This window comes from Mobula birostris, chromosome 14 (assembly GCF_030028105.1).
Source record: "Mobula birostris isolate sMobBir1 chromosome 14, sMobBir1.hap1, whole genome shotgun sequence".
Classification (NCBI taxonomy): Eukaryota; Metazoa; Chordata; class Chondrichthyes; order Myliobatiformes; family Myliobatidae; genus Mobula; species Mobula birostris.
The window spans coordinates 29,558,844-29,575,634 of record NC_092383.1 but is presented as its reverse complement, the minus strand read 5'-3'; the positions used below and the strand labels follow the sequence as shown (position 1 = coordinate 29,575,634).

At 41.1% G+C, this 16,791-nt stretch overlaps 1 protein-coding gene across 4 annotated transcripts in view; it reads left to right on the top strand.

Annotated features, from left to right (window-relative positions):
• Nucleotides 1-861: 861 nt before the first annotated feature.
• Nucleotides 862-16,791, top strand: part of LOC140209799 (RNA polymerase II elongation factor ELL2) — a 101,515-nt gene continuing 85,585 nt past the window's right edge. For 2 of the 4 annotated variants that reach the window (XM_072278288.1, XM_072278287.1), the window contains exons 1-2: nucleotides 862-1,116; nucleotides 14,966-15,013. In XM_072278288.1, the coding sequence (XP_072134389.1) occupies nucleotides 982-1,116; nucleotides 14,966-15,013 (183 nt within the window). In that variant the 5' untranslated portion in view covers nucleotides 862-981. Of the gene's footprint in view, nucleotides 1,117-3,641; nucleotides 3,690-14,965; nucleotides 15,014-16,791 lie in introns of those variants that run through there. The other 2 variants (XM_072278291.1, XM_072278289.1) reach the window with 1 other exon arrangement.

The following is a 16,791-nucleotide window of genomic DNA, read 5'->3' as shown; positions in this document are numbered from 1 at the left end:
CAGCCCTCCCCAGTCTCGGTACGTTGGAGTACTCTGCCTCCCCTCTTTTCGTGGAACGCACTAAGCGCATTGCCCTGCAACTGCGCGTTACTGGAGTGCTGCACGAATTTCCCGTGTGCAGTGTGGCAAGTTGGATTGCCCTCTCCGGTATTTGCATTCTGAGTTTTGAGATTGCACTGCCCTCATCGGAGTCCTAATATTGATTGAAATGTTGCACTACATTCTTGGTGCCGTGGATTGAATGACAGATTGTCTTCTGGAGTGTCAGTGCATCGAGTGATAAACTGCAGTACTTTCAGTGAATAACAAATTGTACTGCCTTCAGGTGTCTGTGTATTGGCCCACTGCACAGTGTTTCCAGTAGTTGGGCACAGAGTGAGACGTTGCGTTGCCTTCCCCTGTGCCGGTGTGTTGAGTGACCCTTGTTTCCTGTGTATTGAATAAGAGATTGTGCCCTGGCTTCCTAGATGAGCCCGCATTGAGCGGCAAAGCCGGTCTCATGCAGTGAATGAGGCAGCACTGCCTCGCTAGGCTCGATGCATTAACCAACAATTTGCACTGTCCACGCAGCACTGCCCTTTCAGGTGCTTGTGCATTAAGTGACAGGTCGCACTGCCCACTCCGGTGCATGTGCATCGAGTAGCAGGTAGCACTGCTCTTCCTGGTACCCGTGCATTAGGTGTCAAGTTGCATTCCCAAGTTGCCTGTACCTTGATTGACTGACTACCTTCCCCGGTGCCGATGCATTGACTGACACAATTGCACTATCCTCCCCCCCCCCCCCGAGCATTTGCACAGAGTGGCAGGCTGCACTGTCCTCCCCGGAGCATGTGCATTGAGTGACAGGTTGTACTGCCCACCCCGGTGCCTGTGCGGTCCCGTCCCGTCCCGCGGGTTCAGTCTGCGCCCGCTGCTGCGGTTGACGCACGAGCTGGCAGCGGCGGGGCTCGAGCGGGCGGCGCTGCTCGCGCTCAGTGTAAGATGGCGGCGCTGGGCGAGGAGCGGCGCTTCGGGCTGTCGTGCGGGAGGCTCAACAAGGGGCAGCGGCTGTCGCTTTACCACGTCAAGCTGACCGACACGGCGCTGCGGGCGCTCGAGGCTTACGAGCGCTTGGCGGTGAGTAGTAGACGGTTGGAGTGGCGCCGGGCTTCAAGGGACCTGTTGCCGAGCCCGGTGCTGCCAGTCCTCGGTACCGGGACCAACGCGACCCGAACTCTTTCTGCCGCCCCTCATCCGTTTCCTTCAGCCCGGAATCGGGGTGCAGGGCTCCGGCTCGACTTCTCGATGTCTGGGCTCGGAGCGCTCTTATCCCGCCAGCGACGGTGCTCGTTGACCGGACAGCCCGCCGTCCGTTGGAGGCTGCCCACTGCTCGGGATCTGCCCTCCTCTTACCAGGGCTCGGTTTTCCAGCGGTACTGGATGCTCCACCGATACCCCCGGTGATCCCGGGACATTACTCCCCCCCCCCACCACCACCCTGGCTCCTGTATCGCTGGGGTCCTCGGGCTTTCGCGACCCTCTTGTGTGCCGAAGCATCTCCCCGCCCGCATCCTTTCACTTCTCCATGTCACCTATCTCCACATCATCTCTGCCCACGTTCTTCCTCCTTCCCTCTACCTTTCCCCATTTACCCCCAAGTCCATCAGCCCTTCGACTTCTCTCTCCACTTGCTCCAAACCCACCGATCCCTCTCCCTCCAGCCACAACCCACTTCAAACCCTTCTCCACCTACTCCTCGCCACACATTTTCCCTCTTCTACACATCTCTCTCACGCCCTCTTCTAGTCAGCCCCTCGCTCTTCTATTCTCATTTCTTAATTGAATAGCCCTCTTTCCCGTGCGCACACTCCATTGCCCCTCAACTTGCTCTGCTCCAAATCTCCCAAAGCCGCCTTCCTCCTCCTTTCATATCCTCTTCATGTCTCGACCATCGCCCCATTCAAATCAGGGGAGTATGGGGTGCTGTGTGAGGGGTTCTGTTTTATTCTTTGAGGTGGGATATATATTTACCCCCTTCATTTAGGGATGAGGGTCAGTCTGCCGCGATATTCCTGGAAACGGTGAACGGCTGTTGATTCTTCGCCCCTTACTCTGTGGTTTGTTCCAGATGTGTACAGTGTAAATTCCCTTTCACTGTTCGGCACTGTTATTGTTGGAGTTTTGACATCGCTGTGGTCACTCCCTTCTTTTCACCTATTGGTCAATTTGAGCCAGCAACTCCCTCCCGTTTCGTCTTGCTTATTAACCATTGGTCAATTAAATCCTAGTTTCCAATTTACTCTTTCCGCTATTGGTTAGTTTGCGCCTGTTCTCAATTGGCTGCATTCCTTACAGGTTTATTAAAACCGAGTTTCCAATGGACGCTGTTTTCAATTGGTTGTTTTGTTGATGTATGCCTCTTCGGACCCGGTCTAGCAAAAAATGCCATTGGAGTCAGAAATTTGCAGGTTCTCAGTCATTAACTGCCACAAGTTGGATTTTTTTATTTGTCTTTTTGAAACGGGCATGGTTTTTTCAGTCAGGGAAAACAATTAAGTATAAAAGCTTTGATGAAAGTTAAAATAGACCACCGTCAAAATGTTCAGTTTCAAACATGTTTACCTGAATATTGAGGTTAACTAAGAAGGTTGAATGAATTTTTGGAATTCAGATCTGCTGACCCCACTGCTATAGTTCTTGAAGGCACCTGTATGTCAAGAGTTATTGTGGAGTCGGGTGAGGAAAATGTACTTATTAGCAGGTTTAGAGAATTTTTAAAAATGAGAGATACTGTATTATAGGAATGTGAAATATATAATACATGAACAATTAAATTAATGAATCTAACATTGGTGGGCAAGATTACGGAAATATCAGTGGGTTGAAGAATCGTGGCATATGAAATTCGAAATTGGTTTAGTGGTCAGGAGGCAGAGCATGACTCTGGTGGTAGGGTGGGTGTAGTTTGCCCATGGAAGCTTGTAACCAGTGATTGGTTGATTGGTGTTGGAACCCCTTGTTTGTTATCTGGATGCAAATGCAGAAAGTATGATCAGTAAGTTTGCAGCTGATACCAAAATTACAAAATGATGTTCATAAGTTGGTAAGATAACAGAAATTGCAAAAGAAAAACAAGGTCATACATTTTTAAAAGTGTAACATGGCTGGGATATACACAATGAATGGTGGAATTCATATGTACTTGGATGATATAAGATGAGCACTTGTAGCTTTCTGTTCTATGATGTTTCATGCCCTGTGCTGAAAATGGGATCAGTATAGATTAGTGGCTTCCAAACTTCTTGGGTTACTGCTCCCCTGAGTTCCAGACCACATTGCCAGTGCCCCTTCTCACTTCCCACCATTACATAAAAGCTATAAAGAATTTTGACTTAGGGTGCTCAGTGAAAGAAAATGGGAACTGCAAATTCAAAGTAATGACAAATAATTGCAAAGAAAATTAAAATCTGTGTAAAGCTACAAATATATTTTTGATTACAGTAAAAAGAATTCCATCAACAGTTTTAGAGCATATAAGCAGTCCAATTATTTCATCGCCTTTTCACTTTTCAGTGAGATGGGTGGGTTTGGTGCAGAGATATCAGCTTCTCAACATCAGTCTGTTCAAGAATGGATTTACTACCCAGTCTGTTATTTGGATTAAGTGAAGATCCTGAAATATCTCTGATGTGTCTATGGGGCTCATCCAGGTGAGCACAGTATACCTTGAAGATCATCATCTGGTATTCTTTTCTTTCTCTTTCAACTCAGGCTCTGGAAAAGTCTGTGACAGCTAGTGTTGTACTTAAATAGGGTTAACTTGGACAGAAATATGGAGACAACAGATTTAACTTAGATAAGATTCATATCGTTTCCTTGAATTGAAGATTGATTTCATTAAAATTTGTGAATAATTCTGACAACTAAGCCATGTAATACTGAATGTTCTTGAGTTGATTACTGAATGAAGAATTTCATCACAGTTTCAAATACATCTCAGGCAGTTTCCTTTTGAGAACCATCTGACTTATGTGTGAAACAAGCAATCAGATTTCCATCATTCTTAGTACAAAGCTCTTGAAATTGTGGAGAGTTAAGAGCATGGGACTTGATTTTATTTACCACTGTGATAACAATATTTAATAATTTGTGCAGCTGATTACTCAGGTTTTTTGCAACAAGATGTCTATGAAGTGAAAGGTAAGTATGTTAGGTACAGCTTTTGCAAGAAAGTAATAACCCACAGTTACGTCCGTTCATTGATGGTGCCCCATCTGTTGCAAAAGCAAGAATGTTGATGAGCAGAATGTCCTTTACTTTGAAAATTGCTCAACACCCCAAAATATTGACTCCTTCTTTGTATCTCTTTCTAGTCCCATTGCAAATAGTAACTCTTGAACCATGCTTTCATCAGTTATGAAGTGAACATAGCCAAGAAGCAAAGATTTGTTGTCTGGCAAAGTTGATTCATCCAGATGCAAAGCAAATTCAGTTGTCCTAAGTACGTTGCACAATGTGTTCCACATTCTCAGATATTTCCTTTATTTGTCTTTGAACAGAAATGTTGCTGAGTGGAATCACTTTAATTATTTTGACTGGTGATCTGGTAACTATACAAAACCATACTCAGAGCCTCCCTTACTGCTGGCTGAATCAGTTCTTCTCCAATTGTATGGAGCTTTCCAGTTTTAGCAATGAGCAATGAAATATTGTATGAAGCACACAAACAATCACTACTGTGAAGTACTTGCGAACATGTTTTGAGGTGTTTTATGTTTCTGAAAGTTTTCACTAGGTAACTGAAAATAAGCCAAGTTCTTGTTTGCTTTATGAGAGTGTATTCTCTTCAAATGTTAAAGGAGCCTGGGTAGTTTCATTGCCTCATTTTAAAAAAGAAACACATTGGCTGCTTGCTGCTGACATAAATTCATCAGGTACTCCGTAATATAATGTTTACATTTTTTCGTTTGGTCTGCTTCTGCCATTTTTGCTATAGATGAACTACCATGGTCAGTGGCCTATTGTTTAAGTCCAACCTCAAGTGGTGTGATCAATAAGGGGGAAAGTTATGATTGCGTCAGAGCTCAGGCAAAACTTGACTCTCTACTTGAAGGTACATAAAGGGGAGCAGTAGTATCTCAGTTGGGCCACGGGCTAGAGAATTGCGATCAAAGTCATTCGAAAGAGCAGATTCTGAACTTTACCCAATTGAACGCCATACCCTAATTCACAGGAACTGCGTTTCTGCTTATTTAGAGTATGGGAGTGGTACTAGCTAACACAGTACTACAGTAGTGCACAGCAATAATATGTGGACAGGGCCCAGAAATAACACGGTTTCTTCAGTCCAAGTTTCTCATGATATGCCATATACAGAAGTGCCACATTGCTTTTTAATAATTATAGTGCACTTTGAGGAAAGTCTAAGGGAACGTCAAGAGATGGAATGATTACATGATCATTGTAATCATGAGACCAGAGGATCAAATACTTACACATTATTCATTTCTTATATTAAGCCTCAACTGCACCCTGTTGCTACTGAGCGCCCCCCCCCCCACTATCTCTTTTATTTTTATCATCTCCGTAGAAACTACCACTGCTCCGAGGGGGGTGATATTGCCACTTTGGGAAACACTGGTATAGATGATTGGGATGTACATGGTGGGCTGAAGGGCCTACTACTGCATATCTTCATTGCTATCTTTCATAATGCTCAATCTGAGCTATATGAAATATATAACTCTGTCAACATAGCATGCATCAAAAGAATAAACAGTAAATGCTGGATTTATTAGCAAACATTTATTATCAGAGTACATACATGTTACTACATACAACCCTGAGATTCTTTTCCTGTAGGCAGACTCAGCAAATCTATAGTAATTGTAAACAGGGTCTGTAAATTATAAACATATGGTGCAAGTGCAGATAGTAAATAAATAGCAATAAATAATGAGCGTGAAGTAACAAGATGAAAGAGTCCTTAAATGAGTGTAGTTATCCCCTTTTGTTCAAAAAGTTGAGGGGTAGTAGCTGTTCTTGAACCTGGTATTGCAAGTCCAGAGGTATTGTTCCTTCTGCCTGATGACAGCAGTGAGAAAAGAGCATGGCCTGGGTGATGAGGATCTTTAACAATGGATGCCGCTTTTCTGAGGCAATGCTTCATTTAGATGTGCTCAATTGTTGGGAGGCTTTTACCCGTGATGTACTGGGCCGAACCCAGTACTTTTTGTCGGATTTTCCGCTCAAAGGGATTGGTGTTCCCACACCAGGCCATAATGCAGCCAGTCAGCACACTTTCCACCACTTACCTGTAGAAGTTTGCCAAGGTTTTTGATGACATGCAGAATCTCCGCATACTCCTGAGGAAGTAAAGGTGCTGTCATACTTTCTTCGCAATTATATTTGTATGATGGTTTCAGGACAGGTCCTCTGAGATATTGACACCCAGGAATTTAAAGTAAGTGATCCTCTCCACCTTTGTTCCTCTAATGATTACTGGCTCATGGGCCTCTGGTTTCCTTCTCCTGAAGTCTACTATCAGTTCCCTGGTTTTATTGACATTGAATGAGAGGTTGTTGTGTTTTTACAGGACTCAGCCAAATTTTCAATCTCCCTCCTGTATGCTGATTCATCAACAGCTGTAATCGATAAAGAGCATCCTGATGTATGCATCTTTGCTGTCCAGATGTTCCAGGTGTTACGTACCAGCAACAATACACCACAAACTGAGTCAGGGTTTAATGTTAAACCACTATATTTATTAGTATCTACTCAAAATATAGAAAATTAAACAAACTACTTTTCTAAACAGAAGTTAACAGTGTTATGCGTTTGTGGCTCCCAAACCATCAAGCTTAGGAACAGTTCTTTAAGTTTTAAGATGGCAAGCTGAAAAGTTTCAGCTATCCACGGAATAGGTGAGAGGAGAAACTTGTATACAATATCCACATTAAAATGCAACGAGGAGATCGCGAAGAATTCCATAGGTTTCGTGCTGGGAAAATGAAGTAACAGTCACAAAATATCTCAGCCGTCGAGTTGTATTCCAAAATCCATGTAGAGATATTATAAGGCGACAGTCACATATCCAATATGCACTGTGTATCGCTCATTCACCCAATCCTTTGGGCATGGGAAAGTATCAAACTTCACCCATTACTGTAGCCACTCCTGCTCGCAGTCTGAAATCTTATCCCTCTCTCCCCCCCCTCCCCTTCCCCATCTCTCTCCAGTCTGTCCGCATTCTGTTATGCTGACGTCATACTCCAGCCTCGTCCAGGTGCTTAAAGTGACGCCCACAGTAAACGAAACCTGTGGTCACATAACACAGGATTGTGTGAAGAGCCTATGAGATAAGCATCTGCTGTAGAGCTGTTGTTTTGGTAGGCGAATTGGAGTGGATTCAAGTCACTACTCAGACCGGAACTGATGTGCTTCAAAGTCAGCCTTTCAGAACACTTAATCACTGTGAATGTAAATGCCACTGGGTGATAGTCATTTATACAGGTTACCATGCTCTTCTTGGGCACCGGTACGATGGAAGACTGCTTGAAGCAGGTGGGTACCACACACTGCCAGATCAAGAGGTTGAAGATATCCATGAATACACCAGCCAGTTGGTTAGCACAGATCTTCAGTACTCAGCCAGGTACTCTGTTTGAACTGGATGCTTTCCTTGGGTTCATTCTCTAGAAGGCAGATCGGATGAAGATGTGATCTTCAGGTACTGAGACCAACGGGTCATTGGGAGACATGGGGGTATGCGATGGTCCCTTCCTGTTCTGATGATCAAAGCAAATATAGAAGGCATTGAGCTCATCTGGAAGGGAGGCTGTGCTGTCCCCTGTGTCACAGGATTTAAATCTGTAAGAGGTTGTGGCATTCAAACCCTACCACAGCTATCCCTTGTTGATTCCAGTCTAGTCCAGAATCTCCACTTAAACCAAGAGATGACTTTCGGGAGATCTTACCTGCATTTCTTATAGCATTCTGGATCTCCAAACTTGAATGCCTCCAATCTGGCTGTCAGCAGGTTCTGGACTTCATTGTTTATCCAGCATCTCTTATTGGGGAAAACCCTTAACAATTTCGTTGGGACATGATCATCCATAGCTGTTTAAATAAAGTCTGTAATGACCCTGGTGTAGTCATTCAGGTCCTCAGATGAGTTCTTGAACACAACCCAGTCCACTGACTCCAGGCAATCCTGTAACCATTCTTCTACCTCCCTCTACCACCTCTTTATTGTCTAGATCTCTGGAGCCTTAATTTTTAGGCTCTGTCTGTATGCAGGTAGTAGGAATACAGCCAAAAGCATACTCAACCTCACTTTTTTTTAATATACAGTATTTCTGTTTTTGCATTTTTTAATCTATCCAATTTATGTAATTGATTTACTTGTTTTGTTTTGTTTTATTTATTATTTTTTTTCTTGCTAGATTATGTATTGCATTGAACTGCTGCTGCTGCTAAGTTAACAATTTTCATGTCACATGCCGGTGATAATAAACCTGTTTCTGATTCTGAGATCCAACTTGCCAAAGTGTGGTCTCTGGAAGGAATGATGGGCTCTGCACTTATCATGGTGTAGCAGTGGTCTAGTGTTAAGACCTCTGGTGCAACAGGTTACATGCTAGTGATAATTGGTCAGCGTTTTCTTCAAACAGGCCTGGTTAAAGTCACCAACTATAATTTGAACTGCGTCAAGATGAGCTGTTTCTTCCTTACAGATAATGCCATACAGTTTCACGGGTGCATGCTTGTAATCGGCCGCTGGTGGTATGTAAAATGCAGTCAGGATCATGGATGAGAACTCCTGTGGCAAACAGAATGGTCTATGTTTAATTGTTAATTGTTCTAAGTCAGGAGAACAAGAAGTTGACATAACCCCAATGTTCATGCACTAACAAGAATTGACTGAAAAGCATACGCTGCCACCTTTTTCCTTGCCAGAGTTCACAGTTCGATTGTTTCTGAAAATTGTAAAACCTTCCAGTCGGATAGCTACGTCCGGTGTATCTGCATTTTTCAGTTGAGATCTGCCTCGTCTGTCTCTGATACAGCAGCCTTGCCCTGAGATTGTCAATCTTATTTCCAAGTGACTATACATTCGCAAACAAAGTATGAGGCAGAGGAGGCCTCATCCCTTTGTGCTTCAACCTGGTTTGAATTCTGCCTCTCCTCACGCGTTTTCAGCCGTACATTGACCCTTAAAGGCGCAGCATTTAATTGCTCTGCGTTTAACCATCGAACATGAGATCTGAAGATCATTGATATAATTTTGTAGTCTGTTGTTAAAAGGAAATTTACATGCAGATTGCAGCAAAAGTAGTTCAAAAGAAATACATTTAATAGAAAACTGGTACAATTTCCTGCTGCCCACAAAGAGTCACCAATGTACATCGGTGCCATCTTATATCAACATCATTTTTATCTATCTCCTTGCACACCTTAATTTTCAGCAGAAGTGACATGAATTGGGATAAAACAACTTTCAGTATAGTAAGAATGCTCAATTCCGCCGTGTTTGAAAATGTTGGAGTCAATAATGTTGTTGATACCACTGACTATAGCTTCTCCAACCATAACTTGGCTTATTTTGAGCTAAAGGACCACTGTTTCTAGTAGATCAATCTGAATTAAAGAGACTTAGGACTTCTACTTTCAGTAAAATTATTCATTTAGCTGTATGAGCCTGTCAAATTTCTGTGCATTTTTCAGTTACCTCCCATTTTAACTCCAGGTACTTAAATATTTGACATATTTAGTTTTCTCTTATTTTTATGTAATTCTTTTGCAATTACATTGTTACCTGAAAACAATTTACCTTTTTCCCTTACAGTCTTAATTCCATAACTTATTAACAGTGGCTTGTAAAAGTATTCTGCCCCCAACCCTTCGTTCATATAAATGAGTATTACGACCAAGGATTTTGATCAATTGAACTGAGAGTTTTTATTTGTGAATCACATGGTTTTTTTTTAAAGTAGAGCCCAAAGAACAAGGAAGTTGTAAGCGTGAAAAACTAAAAATTCAAAAGCTGAAATATTAGATCAAAAGTATTCATCTCTCTTTGCTCAATACTTAGTATCGACTGGGCTGCAGAAATTTGTTGCTCTCATTATTTATTTATATTTGCATTTGCAAAGTTTGTTGTCTTCTATGCTCTTGCTCTTTCATTAATCCTGTTTACAGTCATTGTTCTATAGATTTGCTGAGTATGCCCACAGGAAAAAGAATGTCAGGGTTGTACAGTATGTGGTGACGTATGTACTCCGAAAGAAAATTTTACATTGAAGTTTGAACTTTAGTTGAACCATCCCTTACAGCTATTACAGCCAGTAGTCTTCTTGGATAAGTCTCTATTAGCTTTGCATTACATGATGGAGAAAGATATGCCTATTTCTCTTTGCAAAATTCCTCAGACTGCCAGGTTAGTTGGGGAGCAGCAGTGGACAGTAATCTTGAGGTCTTGCCGGAGATGTTTGATTGGGTTAAGGTCACTAATCTGACTGGACTGCTCAAGGACAACAATTTTCGTCATTTAAAGCCACTCCATTGTTGATCTGGTAGTGTGCTTTGGGCTGTTGTTCTGCTAGAAGACCAAACTTACTCCCCAGTTTAAGCTTTCTGGCAGAGGCTAGCAGGTTTTTATCTAGGATCTCTCAGTATTTAGTAGCATTCATCTTCCCATCAATCCTGACCAAATTTCCAGTCTCTGCTGCTGAAAAGCATCCCCATAGCATGATGTTACCTCCACCATACTTTATAGTTTACCTCCACCATATTGACTGATGCAGAATATTAGATTTAGGCACGCATACTGCTAAAAAGAAAGCATATCCTTACTGTAAAGACTTTGCAATGTGTCACTTCAAAGATGCTGTAAAGATGTGGAAGAAGGTGATGTGGTCAGGTGAGAGTAAAGTGGAACTTTTTGGCCTCAACACTAAGTAGTACATATGACGTATATCTAATTCTGCACATCAGCCAGGTAACACCATCCCTACTTGTAAAATATAGCGCAGGGTAGAAGTTTTTCGGGCTGTACTGTGGAAAAAAAAGTATGTTATTCACAAATACAAACTCTCAGTGAAGTTAATCAAAATCCCTAGCAGTCATACTCATTTATGTGAAGAAAGGGTTGGGGGCTGAATACTTTTACAAGACACTGTAAATACAGACTGATTATTAACTAATAATAAACTGATTATTTGACCTAAATAAATCACAGCCAAATTGATTCTTCCATTGCTTTTAATGTTCTATTACAAAGTAAATCTATTATTAGTAATCGAGATCAAAAGGCAGAAATCCTAGCTTTTATTTTTCACTTCCTACCACACAAATTCTGAAGTGAATTTTAACTGTTGCTGTATAACCTGTAACATACACAGAGTGCTGGAGGAACTCAGCAGATCAGGAGGCATCTAATAGAGGAATACAAAGAGTCATTGTTTTGGGCTGAGATCCTTCATCAGAAGGTGAAAGTAAGGGGGAAAATCCAGGATAAGTAGTTAGTGGGAAGTGGAGGGAGTACAAACTGAAAGTTGATAGATGAAGCCAGGTAAGGGGTTAGGTAGCTGGGTGGAGGAAGGGAGGATGAAGTGAGAAGCATGAAGGTGATAGGTGGAATAGGTAAAGGGCTAAATAGGAAAGGAGAATGGAGCATAGGAGAAAGGTAAGGAGGACCGGCAACAGAAGAGAGCGATAGGCAGGTGAGAAGAGATGGGGTAAGAGGGGAGCCAGAATGGAGAAATGGGGGAGAAAGTACCAGAAATTGGAGAAGTTGATGTTCATGCCATCGGGTTGTAGGATACCCAAATGGAATATAGAGTGTTATTCCTCCAACCTGAAAGTGGCCTCGTCATGGCAGTAGAGGGTACCATGGACTGATATGCCAGAATGGGAATGGGGAGTGGAATTAAAATAGTTGACACTGGGAATTTCTACCTTTTATACATGGAGCAAAGGTGCATGACGAAGTGGTCCACCAGTCTATGTCGGGACGCACCAATGTAGGAGAGGCCACACTGGGAATACCGGATACAGTAGATGACCCTGACAGATTTGTCGTTGAAGTGTTGCTCACCTAGAGGAACTTACTGGTGCACTGAATGTTAGTGGGGAAGGAGGTGAATGGGCAGATGTAACACTTGTTCCATTTGCAGGGATAAGTACCAGGCGGGAGATCAGTGGGAGGGACGAATAGACAAGGGAATTACGGAAAAAGTGTTCCCTGTGGAAAGCGGAGAGTAGTGGGAAAGTAAAAATGTGTTTGGTGGTGGAATCCTATTGAAGATGGTGGAAGTTGCAGAGAATGATGTCCTGGACGCAGAGACTCATGGGGTGATAGGTAATAAGTGGAACCCCACCTTTAAGGTGGGGGAATATTAAGGTGAGGAAGGATAACTGGGAAATGGAGGAGATACAGGTGAGGCCAGCATTGATGGTAGAGGAAGGGAAATTCTATTCTTTGAAGATGTTCTCGAAAGGTAAGCCACTTCCTGTGAACAGGTGTGGTGGAGAGTGATGAACAAGGAAAAGGGGATGGACTTTATTTATAAGTGAAAGGGTTGGAAGAGGTACAGTCAAGACTGCTTAAGTATAGCCAAACTAGACCACCATTCAGGACCCCAAACAGACCATCGAGCCACCTACCGTCCCCTCACCTGGCTTTACCTATCACTTTCAAGCTTGTACCCCTTCCTCTTCCTCCAGTTTCTTATTTTGGCTTCTTCCTCCTTCATCTCCAATCCTGATAAAAGTCTTGGCATGAAAAGCGGATGATTACTTCTTGTCCTAGATGCTGCCTGACCTGCTGAGTCCTCCTGCATTTTGCGTGTGTTACTCTGGATTTCCAGCATCTGCAGAACGTCGTGTTTCTGTATAAACTGCAACTTCTTTCCTGGGCCAATGTTGTGTAAAATAAAACTACTTTTTGAGCTTCTGTGAAGACATATAATATCATTTGCAGATGGTTGGCCAGGACTGTACTTATTTTAAATATTTTAGAATTTAAGCTTTTTCTTCATAGCTGACATATGCATATTTGACCTATGATTTGAAATGGATCTAAGAGTTGTACATTTTGCAGGATTTTACTTAGAGATGCTCGTAGGTGGTACTCTGATCTTACACCAAAGAAGATTTACTTGATGGTAGCTTACAAATTTTGTCTGAGTAAAATGGAAATAAAGTTATTCAGATTAGCTTACACTATAATCAGTCATAACTGTATTGAAGAGAAGTTCAGAATATTGAGAATTCATACTGAATGGCACGTACAAAGGATCTAAGAGAGCTGATATTGAAATATTTAGATGCATTTTCCAGCTAAAGACCAAATTTTGTTTTTAAGATTTTTAATTATGGAAACCTTTATATACAGGAGAATACAATTAATTCTGCATTTTGTGGTGCTGAAGTTTTCCAGTGGATGTCAATTAACTAAAAGCATTTTTTTTCCTGAATTTTAATGCATTTCGGTATTCATTGCACTGGCCTGTGAGAGCCATACCAGTTAATGAATAAATAATCTGTTCTGCACATTAAGGCTGGAATTTAGAATAGGAATTCAGTATTTTTCCAACAAAATATCTTAAGCGTTTCACAGAATTAAGCATTTGTTTTGGAGGCAGTAAGAAGTAGGGCATACAGATTGGTTTGAGACGATTTAGAGTTTATTCTTTTAATTATGTGAATGGAGTTAGAAATGTTGGATAAGAATTTAATAAGCAGGCTGTACTTTGATTTAATAATTCCTTAAAACACAGAACAACTGAAGTTTATTTTCTTCCTGATATGAAAACATTTAACAGAAATGCCACTTTGACCCATCTATGTCTATGGAATAGATAATTTATACACATAGGTATGCGTAATTTTGAAGATGATTTATTAAATAGTAACCTTCATTTCCTCCTTTAATAAAAAAAATAGATCTATATTTTGAACAATATTGATTGACCAGGTTCTGAGTATTATTCATGCTTTGGTCATTCATATTGTTTAAAGTGATTATAATATGAAACAATAATATTTTTGCTGCTTGCTATATAGTTCAGCTTTATACAACTTTTTGAATTCTTTTTCATTCAATGTACAGTATTGTTATTTGACTATTCCCATTTTGTCTTGGATGGATGTATGATTATGATGATTTATGAGCTGTATAGTGAGTGTGTTTGAACCATAATTTTATATAAGGTTCAACCCATCTTTGTACTCTCCACAATAAAGTAATAATGAAGAAGTTTTTCACTTCTAATTCTTCAAGTGTATTTGAAAATGTAAATGGAGTAGTTAACTTTGCAAAATATTATAATTGTCAATAACATTAGTTTAGTAATATCAAAACTAATGTCATTTGAAAGTGATTTTTTCCAACTGAACTTGTTCACTAAATATATAAATCCCTCTTCCATATTTTAAAGTAATCTTAATTTGTAAAGTACCTTCATTATATGCATTTCAAAAATTTCAGTGATTCGTGCAACAAAATGGAATATAATTAGAATTCAGATAATTTACTTAGCATCAATCGCCAAGTCAGAAAGTGTGATACACAGCCACCACCTTTGTGTGTATTATGATGCATGAAAAGTGAAAGGAATGTTGGGAACTTTCTTAATAGAAGGCATTTTCTATTGTAATGGTTTGAAATGTTTATACAACTAAGGTATTCATTTCTAAGAATAGTATGTGCGACAGCAATCGTGATCATTTTGCTAATATGAATAATTTTAGAATATGGAGTATATTCAACGTTTTACTCACAGAATTTTCGAAACGACTTGCTTGGAGACTATTCAAGGAAGTGATCTACATCGGAGAATGAATTTAAAGTAAAATAATCAATCTGCAGTGATCATTTTACTCTGTCATTTAGGCTGAGGGCCCATCTTTGTGTTGTGTAGCTCTTATTACATTATTTTCAGAAACTAGATTCTTTAAAACTAACAGTTACTTTCTTTCCTAGGCTTCCTTACCAAATCAACCTGTAATCTGCTTTCAAGGAAATCAGGGAGTAAGTACCAATCTCTGTTATCTTCATTTCACACTTAAGCTTTTTAAATGTGCTAATTTTGAAGAATTTTGCTGATGGAAAGGCTGTATGTTAAATTCGTGTTACATCTAGTACATAGTATTCGCATATTATAATAAAAGCAGTCACGAGTCTGGGATCCTCCAAAAAACATCAGCATGGAATTAATTACTTCCAATTATATGTTTTTTTCACATAGGAAAATCCAGCTGCTGATTTGCACAGGAAGATTTCACAGACATAAGCTGGGTAACCAGTTAACTTTACTGGGACTGAAGGGCTTGAATTATAACAAGAGGATTTGTAGGTTGGAAATTTCTCCCCTGGAACATAGGCTAACCTTATCGAGGTATATAAAATAATGAAGGCATAGATAAAGTGTTTAGCCACAGTATTTTTCCAAGGGTAGGGAAGTCTGAAACTAGAGTTTAGATTTAAAGTGAAAGGGGAAGGGTTTAAAGGGGACCTGAAAAGACACTTTTTCACACGTGGTGGACATGTGGAACAAGCTGCCAGAGGAAGCTGTAGAGGCAGGTACAATTACAGTGGATAAAAGACATTTAGACAAGTACATAGATAGAAAAGGTTCAAAGAGACATGGCCCAAACATAAACAAATAGAATTAGCTTGAATAGATATATTGGTTTTTATTAATGAGTTGGGCTGATGCGTGGCCAAATGGTTAAGGCGTTGGTCTAGTGATCTGAAGGTCGCTAGTTCGAGCCTCAGCTGGGGTAGCATGTTGTGTCCTTGAGCAAGGCACTTAACCACACATTGTTCTGCGACGACACTGGTGCGAAGCTGTATCGGCCCTAGTGCCCTTCCCTTGGATAATATCGGTGGCGTGGAGGGGGGAGATTTGCAGCATGGGCAACTGCCGGTCTTCCATACAACCTTGTCCAGGCCTGGAAACCTTCCAAGGCTCAAATCCATGGCCTGACTCTAATGTTATTCTGAATTACAGAAACAAATAAAATTTAACTTAATTAATTTTGATGCTTAGGGGATACTTTTAGTTAATGCTGTATTGGTGACAAATTGGATAATTAGAAATTGGAATGGTTCTTGGAAGAGATAGACCGTCAGAAATCAGGAAAGGTTGTGCATTGGAAATTATGGAGAGATGTTAGCATAAGACCATAAGACATAGGAGCAGAAATAGGCTATTATGGCCCATCAAGTCTGCTCCGCCATTCAATCATGACTGATCCTTTTTCCCCTCCTCAACACCATTCTCCAGCCTTCTCCCTGTAACCTTTGATGCTGTGACCAGTCAAGAACCTATCAATCTCTGCCTTAAATACACCCAGCATCCTGTGGTAACAAATTCCACAAATTCACCACCCTCTGGCGAAAGAAATTTTTCCACATCTCATTTTTAAATGGACGCCCCTCTATCCTGAGGCTGTGCCATCTTGTCCGAGACTCCCCCACCATGAGAATCATCCTTTCCACATCTACTAGGTTTAGGCCTTTCAACATTCAGAATGCTTCAGTGAGATCCCCTTCACACTTCTAACTTCCAACGAGTGCAGACCCAGAGACATGAAACATTCCTCGTATGATGACCCATTCATTCCCAGAATCATCCTTGTGAACCTCCTCTGAACCCTTTCCAATGCCACACATGTTTTCTTAGATGAGGAGCCAAAACCGTTAACAATACTCAAGGTGGGGCCTCACCAGTGCCTTGTAAAGCCTCAGCATCATATCCCTGCTCTTGTATTCTAGACCTCTTGAAATGAATGCTAATATTGCAT